We start from the raw sequence: 26,767 nt of genomic DNA on the forward strand, positions 1-26,767 counted from the left end.
TTTTACTTTCTTATAGCTTTCTGAATGTACATTCATACCCTGAGATACAAATTAGTTAATTTATTATCAATTTCTCTCACCCTCTGCAGGAATCTCCTGGTGAAATGACATTTTGATTATTTTCATAGCTGGTTAAATAAATGACTAAATAAATGTTTCCCATTTTCATTAGGCTTCTATACAGAACACAGTCGTATAGATCTCAGTTTTTTTTTTATTACATTTTCACCATGGTATTCTTACATTCAATTCAGCATAATTTCCCCATAATCATTACCGCAGATGGCCTACTTAAGTGACATTACCTCCTGATTCACAGACATTCACCAACATGTGCAGAAACAAATCACAATCCCAGCAGTTGGTTAATTTAGCCATATAATGAGTGTACATTTTCTCTTACAACATTGAATGTACTGTATGAACAATAATTATATAAAACAAATTCCATTCAATAAGGACTTTTTACCAATAACATATGCATGCATACAAAATATCACACACAAAATTTGATGACAATAAAAAATAGCAACCTTTATTTGTATTTTTATTTTTCAAATCAATACGATAACTCTGAACTTATACTACAACAAAATACAATAAGGTGTACAATATTAATAAAATTATCTGTTTTAAAGTACATCTCAGCCTGGACATAATCAGGGTCAAACAGGACACTAGAATACTGTAAATTATTTTTGGTTTTGGGATGGAAAATAACGTGATTGACTCAAAGAATTTGCTGACATCCATAGAAGCTCATATGTTATTCTAATATAATGCTATTTACTGGCCAACAATTGGTGGGACAAAATTGTGATGTTTTGTTAGCTATCTTATTAAAAACACACCAAATTCAGGCCCTACAAAATATGCAGAGAGACATTATTTAAGCAAAAAATTTATTTAGACAGATCATCTGCAAACAGGTAAAAATATTTTAAGGTCCATAAGATAAACCCTTTTACCATTGTAAAAAAAATAAAAATAAAATAAAAAATAGATGGCTTATATCCAGGACACTTTGTTATTATTAACCAAATTATTCAGCTGCCCACATAATTATTAATGATGTGGTTTTCCACTAACAAAATAAAATGCATATAATTAATATATCACAGTGGCATTTATACAGAATGAAGAGAGATGGATAGACTGATTCAGAACTTGCTTTACTAAACAATGAGACTGAGGGTCACTGTAATAACATTCTGGAAATCTAAATATGTGATCTACAAAAACCATACTATTACATTTGGGTAACTTGCAGTATATAAATACATAATTCTTTACAAATCAAAATATGAATGTTAGCCTAAAAACATAAGGACATTTAGTTTGTTTTACAAATAAAAAGCACAATAATTACAATAATAATATAAATGATCTATGCTTAAAAAAACTGAAAAAAATGCAAATATGGCACAAAGTACGTGAACATATCAAAAATCAGTGAAGATACCAGGGCAGAGTCACTACAAAAAAGGGGCTACTAAAATGCCTTAAAATCTGTTAACACTTGATTAAAAAATGTTTTCATTGACTACATTCATCAAGCCTCATGTCTGAAATGAAGTGACTGCTCAGGGTCAGGGTCACATTTTCTAGAGTACAGGACTGTAATACACCAGAAATAATTTTCCACGTTTGTCTTTGTTCCATGAAAATATGTCAAAGATTTTCACACAAAAACCTTATTTATTCGGCTCTAAAGCCCCTAAAGCACATTTTTATTTAAACATTTTTGAATGCTGAACAGTCATACGATGATCATCAAGTTCAAATTAAACCAATGATTTAAGCTTTATGGACTATGGCATGGTACACTTTTGACAGATGTCATTATTTCCACTCTGAGTAATTCCCTTAAATGAGGATATTGAAAAGACACACAGTAGTACATCTTTAATAAAATACTAAACAAATAAATTACAGAACATCACATTTTGCTACAGGCTTAAACGTGCCACTCAGATTCATTTCCACACATAAGGTTTTTTTTTGTTTTGTTTTTTTGGAAAATTAGTGGTCAGCTGAAACCACAAGACAAAATGGAGGCAGAGTAAATACAGGAAGAAAATGTTGATGTTAAAAATGTTGGGATTGACGTAGAATCAGATGGACAGATGAATGGATGGATGTATGGGCAGATTGATGTTTACATTTCATGGGAAAGGATTTCATGCTCAGCTATACCGTTGGCGTGGATTGCTGGCTGCCCATTCGTTTGTGTGTTGTTCTCATTGAATCTGCGTATGCGATACATCTCGTAATGGATGCTGCTTGTGATGTCTTTGATGTTCTGCATGTGAGTTCTGAAAGAGGATCAGGGAAACAAACAGAGAGAGAGAAGAGAGGGAGGGAAGTTGGTAGTGGCTTTCAATTGAAATTCACATCTTACTCTTTACTAACAAATGAACAGAACTGAAATGCAGAATTTGTATTACCTGATGAGCAGGTCCCGCAGGTAGGAAAACTCACAGTGTGCTGTGTTCTCAACTGCACAAATAAAAAAGGATGTTGTTTTAGTGAATAGTGCAGCTGTAAATACTTTTTATTTTAATATGGTACTTTTACTTAATTTTAATATGAATGTCTTATTGAATTAAATGTTTGCCACTGTATGTTTCAAAGGGGGTTGTAATATTGCTATAATGCTGGAGTAGCATATTTTTAGCCACTAGATGGCAGTGCTATAACGCAAAAACGAGAGATGCCGTTTGAGCAGACAAAATCTTCTTAAAGTAATAACACATTACATAGGGCTTTACCAAGAGCACTGCGAAAACTATTCCACTTTCTTGTAGAGCGAGGTTGTGCATGAATGACAGATTCTTCCACATTCACAGGTATTAAAACAACCATGTCTAATACTTGCACTTTAAAAGCCCCTTGAAGGAAATAAAAACCCATTTGAACATTTGAAGGGAGCTGACAATGGTTTAAAATAAGAGACAAAATTTTTTTTATGTTAATTAGTGGTGGTTAAACAGCCCTGAGTCTATTTAGCAATAGAGGGAAGAGCATTGTTTTAGATCATTAGGTATGATGTTAAAAGGATTAATTCACCCAAAAATGAAAATGTTCTCATCATTTACTCACCCTCATGCATCCCAGATGTGTATGACTTTATTTCATCCGCTGAACATAAACAAAGATTTTTAGAAGAATATCTCAGGTCCTTACAATGCAAATGTGTGGGTGCAAAATCTTTGAAGCTCCAAACTCCTCATAGGACAACATAAAAGTACTCCAGACAACTCTGGTGGTTAAATCCATATCATTTGAATCTATATGTTAGGTGTGGGTGAGAAACAGATCAATATTTAAGTCCTTTTTCCTTCACTTTCTTCTTCTGTTTCTGGAGATTCACATTCTTTCTGCATATCATACCCTACTGGGCAGGGAGGAGAATATATGATAAAACAATTACTTAAATAGTTATCCATTTCTCACCCACACCTATCACTTGCATTGTAAGGACCTACAGAGCTAAGATATTCTTCTAAAAATCTTAATTTGTGTTCTGCTGAAGAAAAAAAGTCATACACATCTGGGATGTGAGGAGGGTGAGTAAATTATGAGAGATTGGGTGAACTATCCCTTTAAAGTGCTTTGGAAGACAGTGCCCTAATGAGGTCCCAGAAAATGCTGCCTGTGAAGTCATTGACTGACTAGACCATATGTTTTTATTTATTTATTTTTATTCCTGATTGTACAAATTCAGATTCTATCTACACTGTGTGATTTGATTTGCTCTTGGCAACAAGAAAAGGAAATAGGTTTCATAGACACAAACACAGAGCTAATGTGTGTTTAATAATCTGTCCATCTGTCATTTTGAGAGCACAGCACAATTATGTGATCTGGCTCTCACTGTATGAAGATTTAAGAGTTTAGCTCAACTGTTTAAATCCTAAGAATCTGTTCAAATACAGTTAAACAAATAAGTCGATGGAGGATGATGTGGGCAAGGGAACATAAAAATTCCTTACAACCAAACACTGCAAGTTTAAATTAAGAAGAGTTCCAGTGTACACCAATCCAACAACAAAGCGTACTGCCAGAGGGGATGTGCAGATATGTGTTTGGGCAAGAGAAAGTTAAAAGAGAAGAGTGGAGAGGGAGAGAGGCTGAGCGTGTGTGTGTGTGTGTGTGTACACTACCTTCTACTGTCCCCCATCTTGTTTTCCTGCCCAGAAGTCTTTTTCCATTGACCTGATATTCCTGATCACTTCCCACCACAGCAAACGGGATCATCTCCTACAACAGAGACATAAAAACAACAAATAGACTAATATAATTTTTTTTTTTACTATTCCTTTTTAATGATATGGTACCATTTATTTAGGTGTCCAATTACAGATATGCAGAACCTATAAAATAATTAATAAATAAGCATTAAACTACAAAAAAAAAAAAAAAAAAACATTAATTTTGAAAACCTCCTTATTGATCCTACTACTATTGATGATAATAATAATAATAGTTGCTTTGATATATAAATCATTGCCCAAAACTAACATAAAAAAAAAAAAAAATTAATTGGCAATGTCTAGCTTTTAAGCTTTAAAAGCTAATTGTGTCTCACTTGAGAACCAATAAAAATAGTAATAACTGCTGTTATCATATTTTCCTGATAAACAAACAGTGGTGTAATGGCATTTTTGGGTGCAAGTCTTTAGAAGTACACCAAATACCAGCACTTATCAGAAGACTCTCAGTTTACCAGTTAAGTGTAAAAGTGTGAATATTGGTAAAAGATCCTTATCACACTAATTATCAATATCTGTAATAAAAATCCTAGATATATACTACTGTTTGAAATCAAATATTTGGAATCGCTGTGACATTTTTGTTTTGAAAGAAAATAATAATTGTCTTCAACAAGGATGGTTTAAATTCTTCAAGAATTACAATAAAGACATTTATAATGTCACAAATTACTATTTCAATTTAAAAATAAATATGTATGCATCTACTAATCATTTTAACATTAACAGGCATTTTTTGGCAGTTTATTATGATATTCAAGTGAAATTTCATCCCCTGTTTTCTGAAGTACTTCCCAAAGATGTAACTGATTTGTAGAGCACTTTTCTAACAAAAGTTCAACACTTCAAACTTTGATTCAGTAATCCACAATACTCTTTTTAATGATTTACCACTCAATCTAAATACTTTTTTCCATACTTGACAGTTTCAGATGTGGCTTTTTCTATGAAACTCAACATCCCAGAGTCTTCACCTCAACGTTGCAGATGAATCTGGTGTTTGGCCTGTAAGGGGTCTGTTTCTCAAACTAGAGACTCTGATGTACATGTCTTCCACTTGTTGTACATATGGGCCATCCACCTCTCTCTATTTCCTGGTCAGATCAAGTTTGATTTTTTATTTTAAATCAGTAATGCATAAAAGAGCCTTCACCTCTTAAAAGAATATCAAGAGTTTTTAAAGAAATTTGTTTATTTTTCGCCATTTTTCTGACCAAAATTTGACAAAATATTTCAAACAGTAATAATAATTTTCAATGTTGGTAATGCTTTTGGCAGCATTTTTGATCATTTTAATGCATCCTTTGTGAACTGAATACATTTCTTCCAAAAAAAAAAAAGCTTTTGAAAGGCCTACAAATACAATACTTGGAGTAAAAAAAAAAGGGACAAGACAGCCCTTCATAACAGATACTATAGGAGTGATTGTATGATGAGTAAAAGAGATATACCCTGATCTTTTCATTAATCATTCTGTCCTCTGCATCTTCATCAAACTCCTTTTGAGGGTAGACCTCGATTTCATTGGCTCGCAAGTCCTCTCTTATCTGTGGGCACGCAAACACACATGCACACACACGCGCACGCACACGCACACACACACACACACACACACACACACACACACACACACACACACACACACACACACAAATTCATGAATCATTGTTCAGTTTCTCTGACATCTATGGGAAACATGCATGAATGTGCAGGCACAAAAGTCCTAGTAATCCATTTCCAAAAACAGAGAATGATTCATTTTAGAAAAATAATGACAAAATGAGTAACAATATATTTAGTGTGGTAAAACAAAACAGGTAAAGACATTCAAGAAACACAACACTAACTATATCATTAATGATGCATTCTGTAAATAAAAGGTCACCAGATGTCTGACTAAATAATTTTAACCGACATTCAGACTTCTGGCAGTGAAGATTTAAACTCACCATTGGCTGCCTAAAGAACCAATGGAATGAACACAGACAGAGAGCTTTCAGCCTGCGGGAGGCTTTAATGAATGACCACGAATCAAAATTACACCCTTTACAGAATCCACTCTGAGATTTTATTTGGATTCGAGCCTGACATTAAAATCAAATAAACCAGACATATGCAGCAGGTCAACATCAATATGCTCAGGAGCTCAGGGTTGAAAATAGAGTCACCCCACTCTCCTGTCAGGTCACAGGCTGAGTAAGGCAGAGGAAAGGGATTCAAGGATTTTGTGTTGACCACACAGCCAAGCATAACAGTTGCGTACAAGCCTGAAGAGCTTCTGGAGCCTGGGGTTTGTTCAGTTTGGCAGATGAGGCAAATGTAAGGAGGAATTGTATCTTGGATGCCCAGTGAGTTTCCTCTGGCAGCATTTGCACAGGCAAAACCAATAGACGTTATGCTGGGTGAAGTATAAGAATGATACAGTTGCTGTCACACAGGGTCATCATCATGGAGGATTACTGGGAAAATTGTCCCAGACCATTTGAAGAACGTGATCCACTAAGATCATATCTGAAACAGCCTTCTCACTGAAGCCAGGGGAAAGGGAGGCCCATCCATTAAAGTTTTGTCCTAGACCCTGTGATATTAAACAATGACCCAACACTCATGCACTACCAGAGTAACAGTTTCACTGAATAAAAACATTAAAAAGAGCACTCAGTAATTTGTTTCTCATTAAAAATGTTTCACCTTTTAAAAAAAAAAATTACTTTTGATAAATGTTTTAAAAGTTGTGCACTCACATGGGACAAAGACTTCAGTCATATCCGATTAGAGGAGTCATTGCACTATTCATAGAGGCGAAGAGGTCCTCTTCTGCCCTGTAAAATCTCAACCAGATTTGTTCCAAGTGGAGGGAGCCCTAGCACTTAAAATGGTCTCGATAACCTCAGGAGAAAGCACTGTGTACCTCAGTTGGTACCCTTCAGGGGTCAAGTGTGAAAGGTTCCACAATTCGGGCCGGGGATGTAATATTGTCCCCTGTGCCTGAGAAAGAAGGTCCTTCCTGTTCGGAATCGCCCAAGGCGAGCCGTCGAGGAGAGATATTAACCCCGAGAACCATACCCTGTTCGGCCAGCGCGGCGCTATCAGTAAGAGGTAAGACCCTTGCTGGCAAACTCTGGCCAAGACTCCCGGGAGCAGAGAAACCGGGGAAAAACGCATACTGACGCATTCAGGGCCATGTATGCGCCATCGCGTCCAGACCCAGGGGAGCTACTCAGGGAGAAGTAGAGGAGACATTGCACTGTTCATAGAGGCGAAGAGGTCCTCTTCTGCCCTGTAAAATCTCACCAAGATTTGTTCCACTACCTAGGGGTCAAGTTTCCACTCCCCCGTCAGTATTTTCTGTCTGGACAGTAAATCTGCTCCCATATACGGGCATCCAGGGATATAAACTGCCCTGAGTGACAGGGGCTTGCCCTGTGCCCAACAGAGAATCCGATGTGCCAGAAATTTAGCTGACATGAACGTGGACCTCCTTGATGGTTTATGTAAGAGACTACCGCTATATTGCCCACGCGCACTAAGACATGGCAGCCTCTCAAATGCTGGTGGAAGTATTTTAGGGCCAGAAATACAGCCATCAACTCGAGACAGTTACAGTGACAACCGAGCTGACGACCCTCCCATTCCCCTTGAGCTGGACGACCACTTAAGACCACTACCCAGCCCGTCAGTGAGGCGTCTGTCGTTAGCAACCTGCGATGACGAGACACACCTAGAGTGGGACCCAAGGTAAGAAACCGTGGTCTGAACCACATAGAAAGGGAACGAAGCCTGCGGCTTGTAACCCTTATTTTCCTTAGGGGAACGGCCCTTGGATGAAACCCCCTGGATTTTAGCCACAGCTGGAACGGTCTCATGTGCAGAAGGCCCAAAGGGATCACCGCGGACACAGATGCCATGAGACCTAGTATTTGTTGATACTGATGAGCAGTGCAACCTTGACCTAGTCTGACCTTGCTCAGGGTGTTCTGAAAGGAAATGATTCGTGCGGGAGACAATTGTGCCTCCATCGTGATCGAATTCCATATAACCCCCCGATAAGTGATTCCCCGGGTGGGAGAGAGAACGCTCTCTGACGTTAAGTCTCATACCCAGAGAAACCAGATGAGCTAAGATGATATCCCTGTGCTGAACTGCCAGTTCTTGGAACTGCGCTAGGATCAGCCAGTCGTCTATGTAATTCAGAATGCAGATGTCCCAGAGTTGCAAAGGAACCAGTGCTGCATCCCTGCATTTTATGAATGTGCGGGTTAACAGGGCTAGGCCGAATGGAAGAACCCGATACTGGAAGGCATCGCCCCCGAAAGTGAACCTCAGGAACTTCCTGTGCTGTGGCGGAATTTCTATATGAAGATATGCATCCATGAGATCGATCGTGACCAGCCAAACATGATGTTGGGCATGTGACACGATCGTCTTGATAGTTAGCATCTTGGACTTGAACACCCTGACTGGGCAGTTCAAGCCTTGAAGATCTAAGGTCGGACGCAACCCCCCACCCTTTATGGGAACCAGGAAGTATTCACTGTAATAACCTGACTCTTTCTCTGGAAGGGGAACATGTTCTATGGCCCCTTAGACCGAGAGATTTTGCAGTTCTTTTCACAGTAGAAATGCCTGCTCCGGTTTATGGTAGTGGGGACCAAACCATTGTAATATGGAGGGAGGCGAGCAAATTGAATTCTGTAGCCCTTCTCTACTGTTCTTAGGACCCACATAAAAATATCTGGCAGAAGTTTCCATGCTGCCAGGTACTCTGAGATGGGTATTAATTTAAGACTTCCTGTTGAGGGGGTGTTGAGTGTTCGGTGTCCTGGATTAAGGCAGGAAGCAACGGTACACCCAACTCTTTGTTGGAAGCCTCTATCACCCGAAGCAAGTCAAGTCAATTTTATTTGTAAAGCGCCTTTCACAACACACATCGTTTCAAAGCAGCTTTACAGAAGATCAGCATTAACAGACAATAAAACTGTAATGTCTATAAAGTCGATGAATCATCATTGTGTAATTAGATAAAATACGATTCTTAATCGTGTATAAAAATAATTAAACAATAGTTGTATTAATAACTCCAGAGAGCAAGCTGTAGGCAACTGTGGCAAGGAACACAAAACTCCATAAGATGTAGATTAATGGAGAAAAATAACCTTGGGAGAAACCAGACTCACTGTGGGGGCCAGATTCCCTCTGGCTAACATCATGAATATAATGTAAATATTACTTATGTATAGTTAAAGTCATGGTTTAAAATTATTAAACTAAGTAAGTGTTACGGGTCAGTGTTTAAACATCTATTGTGTTTGAACTGTAAGATAAATGACCAATGTCTTTGAAGTCCATCCTTGATTAATTGCAGAAGCACCAAAGGCAGCGGGAGTGAAGAGGTTTCGTGAGGGTATCGGGAGGGCCGAAGTGGATGGTACACATGCCCCGTCCCGAGGGGAACTACCCCCACAAGGCTGGGTACAAGACCATCAGGGCTTCTTTCTTTTAGAAATCACGACCCTGAGGTCCTGCTTGGGTGGCTGTTGAGGGCGACGAGACTGTCCCTAGTCACCGCGAGGAGGAGCAGGACTTGCCACGGTTTGCTTTTGAACCTCCCTTCTAACAGGACTGAGGCAGGTCTGGGTTGCCGACGGACCCGCCCCCTGAGTGTGGCGAGGGAGGAACTGCTTGAAAGCCTCCTCGTGGCTTTTCGCCTCTTGGAACCTGGAGATAACCATGCTCATGGCGTCTCCGAATAGGCCAGTAGGCGAAACCGGGGCATCAAGGAGGAAAACATTATCCTTGTCCCTGATGCCAGAAAGGTTAAGCCAAAGATGCCTCGCCACGCTGACCAAGGCAGACATAGACCGGCCAATAGCACGGTCATCAAAGACAGGAAGGGACTAATATAGCATTCCCTTCCTTTTTATTTTTTTTTTTTGTTTTTTTATTTTATTTATTTATTTTTCAGCCACCGGGGGGGGGTTCTTGTTTGCGTGGCCAGTCCAGCTGTAGTCTGGCCACAGCCCGAGTAACCCCCTCAAGTAATTTCTCAGCCACTTTATTATTATGCGTGGAATGTACAGAGGTGTCATCCCCCTTGTGAACCGAAGAGGCGCCAAGGTGCGCTTCAGGCTTATGAGAAGGATCAGCTGGATCTGGGGAGAGAGCGAGCGATAGGGACGGACCTGTCTCTCGCTCCTCAGCCAGATATATGCGAGACCCCCATGATGAAAGAGTGGCCGCTGACTCCCAGAAGTAAGCGAGGCGAGCATGAAGCATTTCGCCAGAAAGCAGATCACAATGCTCGCACCCGCCCCGCTCCAACCCGAGAGCAGCATGCTCTTCCCCCAAACAAACAAAGCAAAACTGATGCGTGTCCCTCTCGGCAATAGTGCGTAAACAAGGGAACATGCATCGCTTGCTCTGATTCTCAGTCATTCTCTCTCTATTTATATATATATATATATATATATATATATATATATATATATATATATATATATATATATATAAAGCAGAGAAAGAGAAAAGGTTCACTGCGCACTGCCTAACCAAATTCTAACACCTAGCAGAGGAAAGTTTGTGACAGGCTTGTGAGACACACTCACACAGAATGGGCTCTGAAAAAAATGGATCTGACGACACGTTGGTGACGCGTCTTTATATTTATAGCATGGCCACAGGTGCATCCAATGATCTCACCAGCCGAGGCAATAAATTCCGGTCAATGTTCATTGACGTGTTACACACATATTCACAGCTGGTCACAATGTAGGATTGTTCCCAAAGAGTTTTTCTCAGCGCAGCATCCTAGTGAAGCTTTTTGTAAAGAGAACAATGTATGTGAGCTTGTTTAAAAAATAAATAAATAAATTGGAATTCTTGCCAGAATGATAATTCAATCTTGAAACGTAATTCAACTCTTCCATACAATCAATGCTCAGATAACTGTAAATTGTACATTGCAGCTATGTATGCAATGTAAGGTCCAGATGTTTCCATATGTGTGTGCATGTTTTAAAGGGTCACTAAGCCCACCTAATTAAAACCCAATTTTTCACACCTCAGACAGAAAAACTAGTCTCGATATGGGTGGGAAAATATGTGGGCTGGCGGGAAGAGGGAAAATGGGAGGGGGTCAGGGAATGGACTGCAGAGCATTTGTGGAGTGATTTTGATCTGACCATGGTGTTTAGTGTAAAATTCCACTCATGTCTGTTCCCCGAGTCCTGTTGAAGTCTCGCGTCTGCAGAACAGCTGTTACGTAGCCTACGTAAGTTTGAATTCTCTACTGTAATGCCTGCTCTTGCACGAGGCAGCACTGTGTTTGGATGGAAGCTTTCCTTCTCATGAATGATGTGGAAAAACTCTCAGAATCTAGTAATGTAAATACGTGCTGTCCTACCAATCATTACTCTGGGTTTACGCATTTACCTAATTTTTGTGAAATTGCTTCAACTTTCATTTTGAAACTGGAAGAATGAAATGCCTCAATAAAACAAAATAAATAAATAAATAACCACTTTCCCCTTAACAACAAACATAATGATTGCTATCACTGTTTTCAGTGATGTGCATCCTGTACATATCTGTTCACATATCAAAAAATTTGTTTTGGGGTTTCATGGCCCTTTAACAGCAAACCTCCATATGCCCACTGCTGGATATATTCTGTAAACCTCTAAAAGTCTGTGAAGTTCTGCCAAGTTATTACAGCTTAAGCTGAGGTTGAGCAAAACACAACATGCCTCACCAGCCCATGAACCCAAGAGAGTTTCAACACAAACATACTCAGACAAAGATTCAAGTACATAATTGTGTCCAAGCAGGACTGAAGATATTTTTATTTTTTTACTTTCCACACATTGGTCCTTCAATTTATGGGTGGTTACAGAGATCCATTTAAGTTGAGAAAAAAATTAACTAATGGTATAATAACATATACACACATACTATTGTACCTGCCAACACCCCACGCCAACAGTGTGGTATGTTACCAGCATACAAAAACAGAAGCTTAAATGGAAGAATTGGAAATGCTGCAAAGAACACTGAGAGGGGCAATCTAAACCAGAGCAGTTCTGACCAAATTTACACCATCAGGAAGGCTATTCCACAGATGACATTATGTTATCACAGTGTGTAATGAGGTAAAGGAGATCATCCTACTACTCATATAGATACTGGGACAGGTGTGGCAAAATGCCTTCAAATAAATGGAAAACTTATGACAAATGCACTTTCTATGGTGTCAGGGATGACTGAGAATATTGACACACAAGAGGAAGAGAACCCTCACCAGAATTTGACAAGTAGATGAATTAAAAAAAATCGAATAAAAAGCAAATCAATATACAGTATTGTTGGAAAAGAGCCACCATTTTCATTCTGTGGAAATCTGAAATGAATTGCTCACCTTCTTTTTGAAGAAGTCTCTCTCCTCCAGGGTGAGTGTGTCTGCCTTGGCAATAACAGGGACAATGTTCACCACTTTACTCAGGTGCATCATAAACTCAATGTCAATTGGCCGCAAACTAAAATGGGGACAAAACAAAGCAATAAGACCCAAAGAGGACAAACTGGAGGTAATGTCAGGGAAAGCCTCAGAAAGAGTGGTCTCTCTGCTGAAAAAAAAAAACACACAAAAAGCTGATCTCTCAGTCTGACCAAGCTGGTCTTTTATTTTGGCTTTAGAGAGGATTGAGGCATTTGGAAACAGGTCAGGTCAGCTTAAACCAGCTAAGACCAGCAAACCAGCATAGGCTGGTTTAAGCCCTTTTTTCCCAGCAGGGAGTAAATATATATCATATACCAGTGATATACCATTTACAGTATACTGTAAGTTGCTATAACCTTGTGTTTCACATTCTAACAGGTGCAACAGCACAGAAAAATTAACAAGGCATTAAAAGAGTGATAAGCATTTATTACCAGGTTGAGACCAAGTTGCATACATTTCACTTGTGCTTTTGAAATGGTATCACATTTACGTTTATTAAATTATTACATAGAACCAACTTGTGTGTGTTTATGTCTGCTTGGTAGAGAAAGTATTGTGAGTGTACAGTATTCACAACTGCAAGGCACAAACTAGCAACACTAAGATCTTTATTAACTCACATAACACACATAATTTTGCCTTAATAAAAACTGGAATGAAAGAACACAGTCTCTTAGTCCCCCGAACAAAAATATGTCACAATCTGGGATGGCATTCTATTACATGGAGATGACTACTGTGCAGAAGGGCTTTAAACAATCCGCTGTCTGTTTAAACACGCAAAATATTCAATTGCATACAGAGAAGAATGACATTCAAGCATTAACCTCACACAGTATCGCAATACCTATAAGAAACACCTTTGTAATATACACTTAAGTTTGTGCTAAAGTTTACTCTGCAAAGTACAGTGAGCCTAGAGTGTATTATTTGATTTAGCTAAATAATGCCATCCTTACCCAGAAGATACGCAGAAGAAAAGCTGCATCTGAAGCAGCACATATACATGAAAATTGTTCTGTGTAACACGAAGGCAGCATAAATGCATGCACATTGGAACTGAGTAAATAAGATTATGGCATCAATGTTTTAAATATGAAAAAAGGAAATTGTTTTCTTTAAACAAGCAGTGTGTAACGCAGTTCAATGGAAAGGAGGCAGTGAGAACCGGCTTGACAATATAAATAATAGATTTAATGATAAACTTAAACAAAAGATACAAACACACACATGACGGACATGCCCGTAAACGATCTCTCTCTCCCGCACTGTCTTCCGCAGTCGGCCTTTATCCCTCTCGGAGGCTTGATTAGCCTGATAAGGGACCGGGTGTGTAGAATCACGACCTGGCCCTGCCCTGCACCCTGCCACACAGTAGGCTTTTAGTTTTGGCCACCACTTGATGATTGTCATCATCTGCTTGTCATAACAACAACAGTTAAAGGCAGATTTAGCATTTTATGTGCATAGATCCAGAGCAGCATCAGAGCTGCTTTTGATAACAGGGGCTGAGGTGAGTCACAGCTGGCATATTTTAGTATGGCTTTTATGTGACACTGATGTTACTAATGTTTTCATGCACATCAATATTCCTCTTTTAATCAGTATATGGCAATAATCTGTTTGCTAATGCATCATGTACAGCAAAAGTGGGGAACTTCAGGCCTATTTTATCCAGCCCGCATGGCTGTTTTAGAAATAATTTGAAAAATGTGGCAATGTTGAAAAAAATGCCCTTGTTTCAATTAACTGTAAAAAAACAAAAACAATACAATTAATGATTGAAAGTATTTTTAAATAATAACAATGCAAAATACTGCATAATAGACTCAGTTATTCTTTCATAGAGGAAGGAGTCAACATTTGCAGTGGACACTTTCGTTTTAATTCCGATTTCCCACATAACCATAATATAAAGATGGCTACCAATCAGTTTGACATCCACAAATGCGATTATACAAGTTTGAAATGTTCAAGAACCAACTTTATGGCAATCTTGCAGCCAGTGCTAACAGCTGAATCTGAGATTTGATCAGCCAACTAAAGGGGCTTTTCCACTCGACTCAACTCGACTCTGCTCGCTGTTTTGGGTTTTCCACTGTGGATAGTACCTGGTACCTGAAACTTTTTTAGTACCACCTTGGTCGAGGTTCCAAGTGAGCCGAAACGATACTAAATGTGACATCAAAATCCTGCAGATCACTGATTGGTCAGGGAGAATCGTCACTACCAGCATCACTGGATTTCCAACACGCGACATCAACCCGCTAGTTTTAAAGTTAGCAACAGCGTTAACAGTATCATTTGTTCACGTGACTCTCGAATAAAATAAATGGCTGTGCGCAAAACCTCACCATGGTCAATAAACGAGGTGCAGACGGTCCACTCGTTAGTGATATGCGAAACAAAAAAGTCTCTCAGGAATTGTCTCAGCTGTTAGCTGCACACAGCTACCACCTGACCTACCAACAGTGTAGGGAAAATATTTTTTTATTATAAAATTGACTAAGAACATCAAGGAAAAGTGGAAGTGGTTCGACCAAATGGAAGCTATCTAAACTGGCGAGCAATGGGAGGCAGAGTGCCCTGGACTCGATGGAGGATGGTACCTTTTTTTACGTTAACTCTATACTCTGCTTGAAAGCTTCTCTTTATTTAGTTGACCAGCTACTGGAAGCTTGCTTCTAAAACAACCAGGCCAATTTAATTGTTACACTTGTGTCAAATCACCATGCAACAACTGCTTTATGCAGCACAATGAGCTAGTAGCTAACAGCTATCGGTCGTGTTATTGTTTTGGACAGTTTGTATCGTGTTTAAGATAATGTCATGGCAGAAGAGGTGGCGCAACTATGACGATCAGCCTATAATCCCACCCATGTACAGGTGGCACTAAACTGCAGTGGAAATGCAAGCTCCGAAAAGTAAAGCGAGTAGAGTTGGAAAAGTGCCATAAAGGGTTTACAGTTTGTTTGTACTCTATTGAAAACATGACCATTTGAAAGCAATTTTAATAAAGTGGGCGAAAAGTCAAATGCTGACTGAGGTATTATGGTCTGTCTAATGCTAGTCACCTAACAGCATAAATACAGATCTCTGATGTTACATGCTAAAACCACTGAAATACAATTTGTGTTACTTAATATTCAGGTCTGTAATTTTTTATTAACAAAAAAACATTCCAAACATTATTTCAAAGCATTATTATATTTTATGACACAATATTATTAGATATCTATAGATATTCTAAGATCAATATATTTTTTGTTAAATTTTTCACATACATAATATTTGAGAAAAAGAAAATAAGCATTACTCAGAGCAAGTGTGTGAGAAAAGAAAATACTAAGGCATTAGGTCTACAAACAGTTTTGTACAACCAAAATGCAAACTCAGAAAAAGCAAAGAATGTTTAAAATACTCAGTATCGAAGTCCAATGAAAATAAATGAAAAACAAGTGAGTATAAAGATGCAAAATATTGTATCACAGTTTTTAATCACAATATACTAAACTTAAAATAAACATTTTTGTATTGCACATCAATACAATTGCAATCAATACAATATTCTCACCCTACTTTTTAGGTAAAATAGGCTCTTTCTAGGAAGTTTGAAACACAGGAACTGAAGTCTGTTTGTGACTGAAGTGATGTGGCATATAGTGAGACACGCAGCTGTTGATATACAGTATCTGTACAAGCACCAGCTGCTTTGAGACAAGAAGGAAGGGCCATGTCTAATAACGGTGTGCACACATCCCAAAACACACTCAGATAGAAACACTCTCTTTAAAAGTTGGACATAAGAAACTGTTTTACAATCTCAGTTTCAGTGTCGATGAATCTTGGCTTTACAGGCCAGAGCAGTGTGCATTATCACACTGTAAAAAGTAGCGAGAGTGTGTGTGTGAGAGAGTGTGAATGAATATATATTATCATTCAATAGTTTGGCCACAATTGACTGAATCTGCTGGTGCAGATGCACACTTCTGCTCTATTCCATGGCATTTTGTAGTAATGCATACTACAAATAGAGTAGTATGTTAACTGAAAATGCAACAAAAATAATTGTACTACTTGTACCCAGATGATGTACTTCTTTAACCATCAAAATGGAGTGTGGAATGTTGGACACTTCATGCACTCAGCACTTGTGGCTTGTCAAACGCAGCAGAAGGGGCAGAGTTACCTGGTTGTTATGCTGGTCTGACAAAACAATTGTAAATAATGGAGAATGTGCGCTGAATGCTTTACATTCACCCCAAGCTGTGTGAATCTGTACATTATTTTAGAAATAATGTAAGTGATTTTGAACTGAGTTTGGCTAATGCACTAAAGCGGCAACTTATTACATGTGTTTAAAACGTCACTTCTGTTAGCTGTTAAACAGTGAATACTTCCATGTAGTAAAACATTTTTAAGTGTTCCATTTGGGACAAAACTACACTATAAAAATTCATACACCACATGGCTGAGTGCATAATACAGTATATTGTGTAAGTGCATAGTGCTTCATTTGAGAGACAGCATGTGTTTCTCAAAATCTTAAAAAACTTTTATCTAAAGGCACATGCTCAAATGAATAAATAGGACCGGATAGTAAAGGAAAGGCAACCAAAAAATTCCCAGCATTCATGATAACTACTTTAAATATTGTTTAAATATCTTCTCAAATAGTCTTGTGATTAGGAAATTATGACCAGAATTCAATGAGAACCACACAGGTCTAAAAAATAAACAAAAACCACTGTAACACGAAATAATTTACATTTGCTTCAAGATGTCTGGCACTAGTTTAAGTGAGTTTTCATGGGCTAAGCTGATTGTGATGTTTGTGTGTAAATATGTTTGCATGCCTACACAAATGAGTGCACATATGTGTGTTTGTTTATGTGTTTGTTTGTTTGTGTGCATGGTCTCACCAGTGGCCGGTAGGAGGAATGAAGTATATGCAGCAGTGGACTCGTGAGTCTGGAATCCTCTTCTTCCTGTCGATGTTGATCTCTTCCTGTAAATACTGTTCGTACTGTGCATTAATGAATTTCATGATGGGCTGCCAGCTGTAAACAGACAGAGATGGCAGGAAACATATGAGATCTAACAAGGCCTACATGAATTTAAAAAAAATTTGAAATTCAGTTGAATTTAGTGTTTAATAGTGAATAATAGGTTTGGCTATTCATGATATTCCAGTGAAGAGAAATCTTAATGCAACAACATACAGTGGCATTCTAGATAATTCTGTGCTTCTAACTGTTTCAACAGTTGGAGGATGGCCCTTTTCTGATCCAGCATGACAATGCCCTGTGTACAAAGCAAAGTCTGGTGATGATTTAGTGATTCTGGTCTGGAAAAACTTGACTGGCCTGCACAAAGCTCAGATCTGAGACCTACTGAAAAACTTTGGATTGAATTGGATGGCAGTAAGCGAGCCAGGCCCCATCACCCAACATCAGAGCCTGGCCTCACTCATGCTCTTGTGTCTGAATTGGAGCAACTCCCTGCAGCCATATTCTAACATCTTGGAACATGGAACGTAGAAAGCCTTCCAAGAAGAGGGAGGCTGGGAAGACCAACTCAATATTCAGGTCAATGGTTAAGTGTAGTGCTTTTGGCCATATGCTCAGGATAAGCTTAGGCATATAAAACTTTATTAATTAACACTTGGTTATTTACAGGTTATTAAATCGACAATTATCAAGATGCCATACAGGATAAAAATGAAAAGCCAAAGTTTGCCATTGGCTGAGTGAGGGATTGAGAGTTATCTTACATGAGGGTGTCAACTAAGGCTTATTTTGATGTATTTTTGTCCATCTTCTGATTTTGACAATATCATGGTGATTTCTGTAATTTTATCTAACAGGATAAATGCTTTAAAGTGAGACAGATCAACTAATACCACAGAACATGTTTTTCCATAACAAACACACAAAAAACCTTTCACTTCCTGTAAGACAGAGACATGAGAGACCTGGCTTTTGTTAGTTAAAGTGATATTACAAAACACTGACAGAATGAAAGATTTTTGACGAAATTGAGGAAACCCATAAAATATTTACCAATTAAAAAAATATTCCAAAGAAAACATACTTTGTTTTTGTGATTGAGGGGAAAAGTTAGCACAGAGTGGCAAAAAAATTACATTTGCTCACATCAAAGGCGTCAAATAATTTCAAATTCACCCCAAGGTTCACTTATTTTGAATATTGCGGTGAAACAATTAACTAATATGATTTTCATCTTAAAAATTTGTGCGTTTAATATTTTATCTGAAATATGTACACATATTTCATGAGGACGTGTACTACATAACAGCAATGCCCCCAATATTGGCCGCTGTGGTACATAGAGGTATCTAGTTTATATTACATTGTTTCATAGCAGATATCAGCACTGAATGGTGAATAAGGAGAAACTGACCAATTCTCATTGTTTATCTGGTCTCCAAAGCCTGGTGTGTCAATGACAGTCAGCTTCATTCTCACTCCTTTTTCCTCGATGTCTGTTTAAAAAAAAAAAAAAAAGAGTTTGAGGAACTGAATGTGCACCAAAATTCATGAGACAGTGGGTCTTTTCCAAAACCTAGTGGGTGTACTCCGGAGGCAGCATTTTAAGACATTATAGGCACGCTCCTGACCCCAAGGCATGTGCCAAAAAGTACTGTAGTTATCTTAATTATGCTGCCTCTTAAGATATCTCATTTTGGATAAATTATAAGGTAGCATCATATGTATCCTTCCCCGGGTAGGCGATCCCAGAATGCACCATGATGAGCCGAATGGACGAAACGAGAGAAATTCTGATTATAAATTTACTTACTGTATAATTCATTCACTACAGAAACGTATCGAGAAATAACAGTTTAATGTGACACAAAACTGACCATTATACCCAAAATGTGTGTGTGTGCTCTGCGTATTTATGCTCGTTGGAGAATCACGTCGTTTCTCTTGTGTCACTAGTATTGTAATCAGTTGAGAGTCGAGACTCCCTTGCGATGCGTGTGAGGAGTACTATATTGCTCCTCAATGGATAAGGTGTTAAAGTTTCAGTTCTGTCAGGGTGAATGTCTATTTACCGTGGCTGATGGACTTGATCTCAATGGTCTTGGGGATTTGCTCTTCCTCTGGTGTCATCACAGATCTGCGGCTCACTTTAGATTTAAAAAGTGTGTTCATCAGTGTGGATTTACCCAGACCACTCTGACCTGCAAACATGGGAGAGATTTTTTTTTTATTTTTAGGGGCCTTGTTTTAAAAATTATATTACAATTATACAACAGTTAGGTCCAGTCCTCTAATCTGATAGGACAAGTGGCATTCCATGCTTCACTGTTTGTATCACTCCTCTTGTCTGTGTAACTTTCCAGCATTCTAGACGGACTGTCAATCTATCCTTTTATTTGTGAAACAAAACAGTTTCTTCTTTAAGTATTTTTGTTAGCAGAGCTAAAAATAGAAAAAACAACTGGTCATATGTTGTATAAAAGCAATGTCACATTCACAATCATTCTGTCATACTGAATATCAGCACAGCAGTGATTATCTGCAGAATCATGCCTGCAGCCGAATCACAGCCATCTATTTAGCTCTCCAGAACAGTAACTTTTTCACACATACATACGTAACCTTTCTCCAAACACACAAGAGACACATATTCAATTGAGTTAAGATGGCAAAAGGGATGTGGTGGGTTTTGGCGTATGTAGCATAATCGTCACCCTCACAAGCTGAACAGACCCACCAGCTGCCCCCTGGTCCATTCAATGACACACACACACACACACACACACACACACACACACACACACACACACACACACACACACACACACGTTGTGTTTCCATGTTTTATGGGGACTTTCCATAGACATAATGGTTTTTATACTGTACAAACTTTATATTCTATCCCCTAAACCTAACCCTACCCCTAAACCTAACCCTCACAGAAAACATTCTGCATTTTTACATTTTCAAAAAACATAATTTAGTATGATTTATAAGCTGTTTTCCTCATGGGGACCGACAAAATGTCCCCACAAGGTCAAAAATTTCGGGTTTTACTATCCTTATGGGGACATTTGGTCCCCACAAAGTGATAAATACACGCTCACACACACACACACACACACACACACACACACACACACACACACACACACACACACACAAAGAGGCAGTGCTTAAGAGGAGGTTAAACAGAGGATCTCTCATTTGATATCCATGAAGCAGGAACAAGGGGCAGCTGGGATCAGTTGAGTGAGGCAGCTGGGCAGTTGCTCTCAATACAGAGAGCAGAAACCATTTGGGATTAGTTGTTTTTGTAAAACATTTTTAACATATTATTGGGCATTTGATTTAAAAACAATTCACTCCTTTGACAATAATTAGCATCTTAAATCCTAAGGAATAATTAAGTGTATCTTGCTAAATTCTTCTTTGAACTTGATCTCACACCTACCTTTTGTACCACCATCAAGCATGTATTGCAATGGAGGTATCTGTGCATTGCCAGCTTAATGATATCCTCATGAAACCGGTTTCCTCTGAGTATCTTTGGATGGCTCTCCTATGAGCACTTGGCATTCAAGTAAACACACTTGTGGCATTGAAAGATTTGTTTAGCATGTTGTCAGCTAAACACCTGAAAACCATTTCTGATGTTCACAAACCTCAAGATTAAGAGAGCTGATCAGATTATTAAAGGTGTCCAAATAGACAACAGACATCTGACAAAACCAGTCATCGACTACCAAAAAAACAAGCCTTTGAAAAGAGAGATCTACTCAGAAAAAAAACATTTAATGATTTAGTAAACCCAGTAGACTAAGAGACTACATACTTCACATATTCACTTCTCAATGCAGTGGATTAGAACAAGCATCAACACTTTCACTCAAGAGACACAAATGCTTTTGTCTTAGTCCTCAGAGCTAAAGTCTTCCAAAAACTTAATGTACCAGTTCCTGGAAAGAGGCCCACCCATCCAGCCCTTGGCTTTTAACAATAAACTAATTTGGCTTGCTGTCTCGGATGGAGGGGCTCGAGATCGAGACTTGAATGGAGAAAGGAAGGTTAGAATAATGGAGAATAAGGTGGAGCTGGGGAAGAGGTGACAACATTAAAACCCCCTGCCTAATATCTCTGTTGACCTCTCTCATCAATGAGGCATTTCCATCCTCAGAACTGCCCCTCACTGGATGTTTTTTGTTTTTGAGTAAATTCTAGAGACAGATGTGCATGAAAATTCCAGGAGATTCGCAGTTACGGAAATACACAAACCAGCCCATCTGGCAACAACAATCATCCATGCGATTCTCTAATCAGCCAATTGTGTGGCATCAGTGCAGTGCATAAAATCATTCAGATATGGGTCAGGAGCTTCAGTTAATGTTCACATCAACCATCAGAATGGGGGAAAAAAAAATTGGACCGTAGTATGATTGTTGGTGACACACACACACACACACACACACACACACACACACACACACACACACACACACACACACACACACACACACACACACACAATCTGTACTCACCGACAACCATGATGTTAAACTCAAAGCCTTGTTTCATGGCTTTCCTCCTCATCTGTTCCAGGATGGCATCGATACCCACATAGCCAAACTCTGTGCTGGTCTTCTCACCCCGCTCCACAGGCATCTTTCCTGCATCTGCCATACTGCTGTGAATACTTGTGATGACCTCTGACCCTGTTGACAATGAGAGAGAGAGAGAAAGTTAGCATTCTTGTGGTATCTAAGATGTTTTTGGCTTCAGCAGTTTTGTATGGAGCATGAAATTTGCCATATTAAATAAATAAATGCAGTGACAAAGATGAAAATTAAAACCCCATTAACAACTTAATTTCCACTAAGTTTCTGCAAAATATGCAAAATTATAAAATTTTCTTTTTCATTTTCACAGTGACAATGCATCATCCTTGTCAAATTAGAACTAAAATGCAATTGGTGATTTGACATTCCATTATTGCAACAATCTTGAGGCAAGACTGCCAATATTAAAATGAAAAGGCAAGAAATTGCAAATTCATATTTTACAAAGCATTTTTTTAAGTCAATGGAATAAAGATAACATAATTAAAATTAAAATGCAAAGTTCAGTTTTATTTATTTGATTTTGATTTTTAATTTCAAATCCAAAATGTAAATTCTAAGTTAATGAGTAGGTGGTGATACTTTAATACAGCAGTTCTGACTCTAGATAAGTGGCTGCAGCCTGCGGCTCATCACTAAATGCATTAGGGCAATGTCTTAATTTATGACATAATTAAAAAAAAATTTAAGCAAATATTACATCTTGCAATTCTCATATTTAAACATATTTATTACATTATGGTAGCATTGAAAATGAGTTAAATTTCTGGTCTTTCAATAGTGCAATATTATTTGTACATACACTTTCCTCTTCTCACATAATTTTTCACATTCATATGTATATATCCTCCTACATGAGTTATTCTATCTGTTTTCTATTGCGCATTTCTATATATTTTATCTCTACATTATTTTATTTATGTCTCATTCGTCATATTCCTTGTGACCTGGAACTATGCAAATTCCTTGTGTGTGTAACCATCATTGCCAATAAAACTCTGATTCGGAGTTCATCCAAATTTGAAACATTCCTTTTGTTATTAAATCAATGCTTAGCCTACTGGTAAATAAATCTATTGGTAGTATTGGTAATCATCTCAATGGAACAGAGACAGCACTGACTTCTGAAAATACATTCATCAGACACATTATTTGAGCTTTTGAGCTCTTGTCACCACTGGATTTGATCTTAACTTCCAACACATTTCAAGGCTTCACGACTTGACATTGTCATTCCAAGCAGTTCAAACATTTCAATTAAATTTTGCTGCATTAGAAAGACAACACTTAGTACATGTTAAGTTTACTCTAATGGCAATAAATCAAAACAAATAATTTACCTGATATTTACTAATACTAATTTACGGAGTTTTAGTATGAAAGTTTTTTTGGTCAAGAAGCCAAGAAACGCATTTTAAATGTTTATTATTAGCTATTATTATTAGCCTAATCATGCTGTTTGAATAACAGGCTGAATTATGTAATTTGTTGTTGTATAAGTTTAATTCTTTAGTTTGATACAATTTTTGAATCTAAAGTATTAAATATTGGAATATTAGTATAACATTTTTTGTATATTAATGAACTGTATTTGTATCATACATTCTCGGCTTTTCTCTCAGTTCACTGTTAAGGCAGGAAGGTGGCTAGCCTAGCCCATGTCTTGAAAACATAATTCGTTTTAATGGACAAAATGGCATGCAAGATTATAAAACATTAGCATACACTATGGTCATCTCTTTCCAGCTCTTCCGCACACCTTTCAACAAACTTGAAACAAGATCCTCTGCATTGAAAATGCTTTAGATCTTCCATATTTCTTTTGTTTAATTACTATTATTGATATATTAAATTAATAACGGCAAATAACTGATGATATATTAATCAATAACAACCTTAATATACACATATACTCAGGGTTGGGGAATACAAAATATAAGTAACTATTGGTAATAAAGTGGTAAAACACTTTTTATTATGATGTGTTACGATCAGACAGAGAAGTTTGAAGTAAGTTTGGAGCAGAAGAAATAGAAATAAATCTTGTGTACATTTTCAGCATTACGCTAAGCTAAAACGCTATTTCTAGCCATTTTACATGCACATGTTACCAGGCACGATCATATTTTTTTATCATGAAAATTCACGTTGGATCATAATTTCTTTTTCCTAGTAAGACCTTTGATATTAGTACAAAAATCTTATTCTTATAAAATATATACAAATATAAAGCAAACCTTAAAACAAGATCAATTTGATTCATCTTGTTTTAGAAACAACACTGCATAAGATATTTAGGTTTTCAGAGATTGTAACTGTAGTGAAATATAGTTACTTATATTTTGTATTTTAAATATGTAATCCCATTACCAGAGGTGGGAGACTCGAGTCATATGACTTGACTCGAGTCAGACTCGAGTCGCAATTTTCTGGACTTGAGACTTACTTGACTAGATCTCTAAAAATACTCGACTTGACTTTAGACTTGCTCCTTGTGACTTTAGACTTGACTCGGACTTGTGCCTATTTACTTGAAATGACTTGTGGAAAAAAATGTTTTTCAATTATTGTGATTTTTTTATATATTTAAGAATGAACTATATATTTTCCAATAAGTCGGCGAACCCAATCTACTCTTCTTTATACGCATGCGTAATCAGGAAGCCGCTTGCCGCCTGCCAAAACAGCAGATCCCTCCGCGGACAACATGGATACAGCAACAACAAAACCAGCTCCAGCCCCGAGGATAATAAAGTTTGGGTTTAGAGATTTCGTGTATACGGCCAAGAAAAGAACGGCTGTGTGTAATATCTGCAGTGCCAAGATAAGTGATTCATCGGCCACAACTTCAAATTTCATTCGTCACTTCAAGTTGCACAGCGAGAAGTAAGTGGTTTTGCTAGTTTTCAAGCACGAGGTTTTCTGTGGTATCTATCTACTTCCAACTTAGTGTAAATTAAATTGCAGGTTAACCACCACAACCAATTAATGTGTAAATTAAAGTGCTCAATATGTATATTTTTTAAAAATTGCTTAAGTCTTAAAATGCCTTAAAATAACATTTATTGGGGTTTCTTCAAAGGTAGCATGTTTTTTTTTTTTTTTTACAGTAACTGGGTGATGACGTTATAAGAGGGAGCGCGGGCGGTATTCCACTCACTCTGTGTGTGCGGGTTGAGGGAGAATAAAATAACATGTTTGCAGCGTTGAGCGATGTAGCCAATCACAGACATATGTGTTGATTTCTTGAACGCAATGGCCAATCAGAAGCATTTACGATAGACTTCCCTCACCTTTCAAAACAGACTTTTTGTTCAGTGCTGAATTCTGTATGCTGGCAAATCCTCTAATTATAACAAACAAAGTGTATGTATTATGAAAGCTTCATTGATAATAACAGAGATGTGTGAGATCACGATGAACTGATGTCAGCTTTTTAGGAATTATCAAGTCATGCCAAACCATGCACGCAGTAGCCTGCTTGCTTTTATGTTATAACAGTGGTTTGTGTGTTAATGCTTTAATAACAAATAATTTATCAGGAGCATCTATGCTGATGTGTATGGTGGCGACACGTAGGCTAACTTGAAAGTATTTGGAGGTACAGAAAAAATGTCTTTTTGCGGGCGGGAGCGGGACAAAACATAATTGCGGGCGGGAGAAAGTAATATAGAAAGTAGTTGAGAACGTCAGTTATAATGACCCACGTATTAAACAATAGTCAGGTTTAAATCATTTAAATGATTAGATTTGTTTTCTTAAAATTTCCATATAATATTTTGTGTTATGGGATCAAATCACCTGGATATTTAGAAAAATATCTTTTTAGTTTTTTTTTTTTAAGATTATGTTTATAATTACTCTAGCCTAATGTTTAAAATGTGTCTATTACATAAAGTAATAGGTGCTTTTCTTTTCTTTTAGATATGAAGAGTACCTCAAGGCCAAAATTGAGATGACAGTATAGGTATTATTACTATATGTTGAGATGGGGGCATGTGACAATGTTCAGTCCATGTTTACACAGATACATCAGGGTATTCATAGATAGAAATGATCTTAGTTCTTTTTAAGCGTGTTCACGTTGGCCTAATTGGATTAAATTGAAACTTTTAATGTTTTTGTTTAGTTTACACTTTCATAGGGGACATCACAGCAAAATAACTATATGCAGGGCTAGCACAAGATGGGAAAAGGTTTATTAATTCTTGTTTACTTGTGTTCATTTAATTTATTTTTATTTTAGAGCATTTAAAGTGCTTCTTAATGATATTTTATTTATTACACAAGTTAATTTATTTATTTTTGTAACCCATCAGCCCTCTGTGTCCAAATAAGTAATAGAAGTCCCAGAGTTAAAAAAATGTGTAT

At 37.7% G+C, this 26,767-nt stretch overlaps 1 protein-coding gene across 4 annotated transcripts in view; it reads right to left on the reverse strand.

Annotated features, from left to right (window-relative positions):
• Nucleotides 1-206: 206 nt before the first annotated feature.
• septin9b (septin 9b) overlaps nt 207-26,767 on the reverse strand; it is a 113,061-nt gene continuing 86,500 nt past the window's right edge. For all 4 annotated transcript variants that reach the window (XM_052140652.1, XM_052140653.1, XM_052140654.1 and 1 more), the window contains 9 exons: nt 22,319-22,492; nt 19,853-19,981; nt 19,195-19,276; nt 17,694-17,831; nt 12,688-12,805; nt 5,726-5,821; nt 4,167-4,263; nt 2,448-2,499; nt 207-2,315 (listed from right to left, as the gene is read on the reverse strand). In XM_052140652.1, coding sequence (XP_051996612.1) covers nt 2,159-2,315; nt 2,448-2,499; nt 4,167-4,263; nt 5,726-5,821; nt 12,688-12,805; nt 17,694-17,831; nt 19,195-19,276; nt 19,853-19,981; nt 22,319-22,492 — 1,043 coding nt within the window. In that variant the 3' untranslated portion in view covers nt 207-2,158. The remainder of the gene's footprint in view (nt 2,316-2,447; nt 2,500-4,166; nt 4,264-5,725; nt 5,822-12,687; nt 12,806-17,693; nt 17,832-19,194; nt 19,277-19,852; nt 19,982-22,318; nt 22,493-26,767) is intronic.

Source organism: Xyrauchen texanus, chromosome 13 (assembly GCF_025860055.1).
Source record: "Xyrauchen texanus isolate HMW12.3.18 chromosome 13, RBS_HiC_50CHRs, whole genome shotgun sequence".
Classification (NCBI taxonomy): domain Eukaryota; kingdom Metazoa; phylum Chordata; class Actinopteri; order Cypriniformes; family Catostomidae; genus Xyrauchen; species Xyrauchen texanus.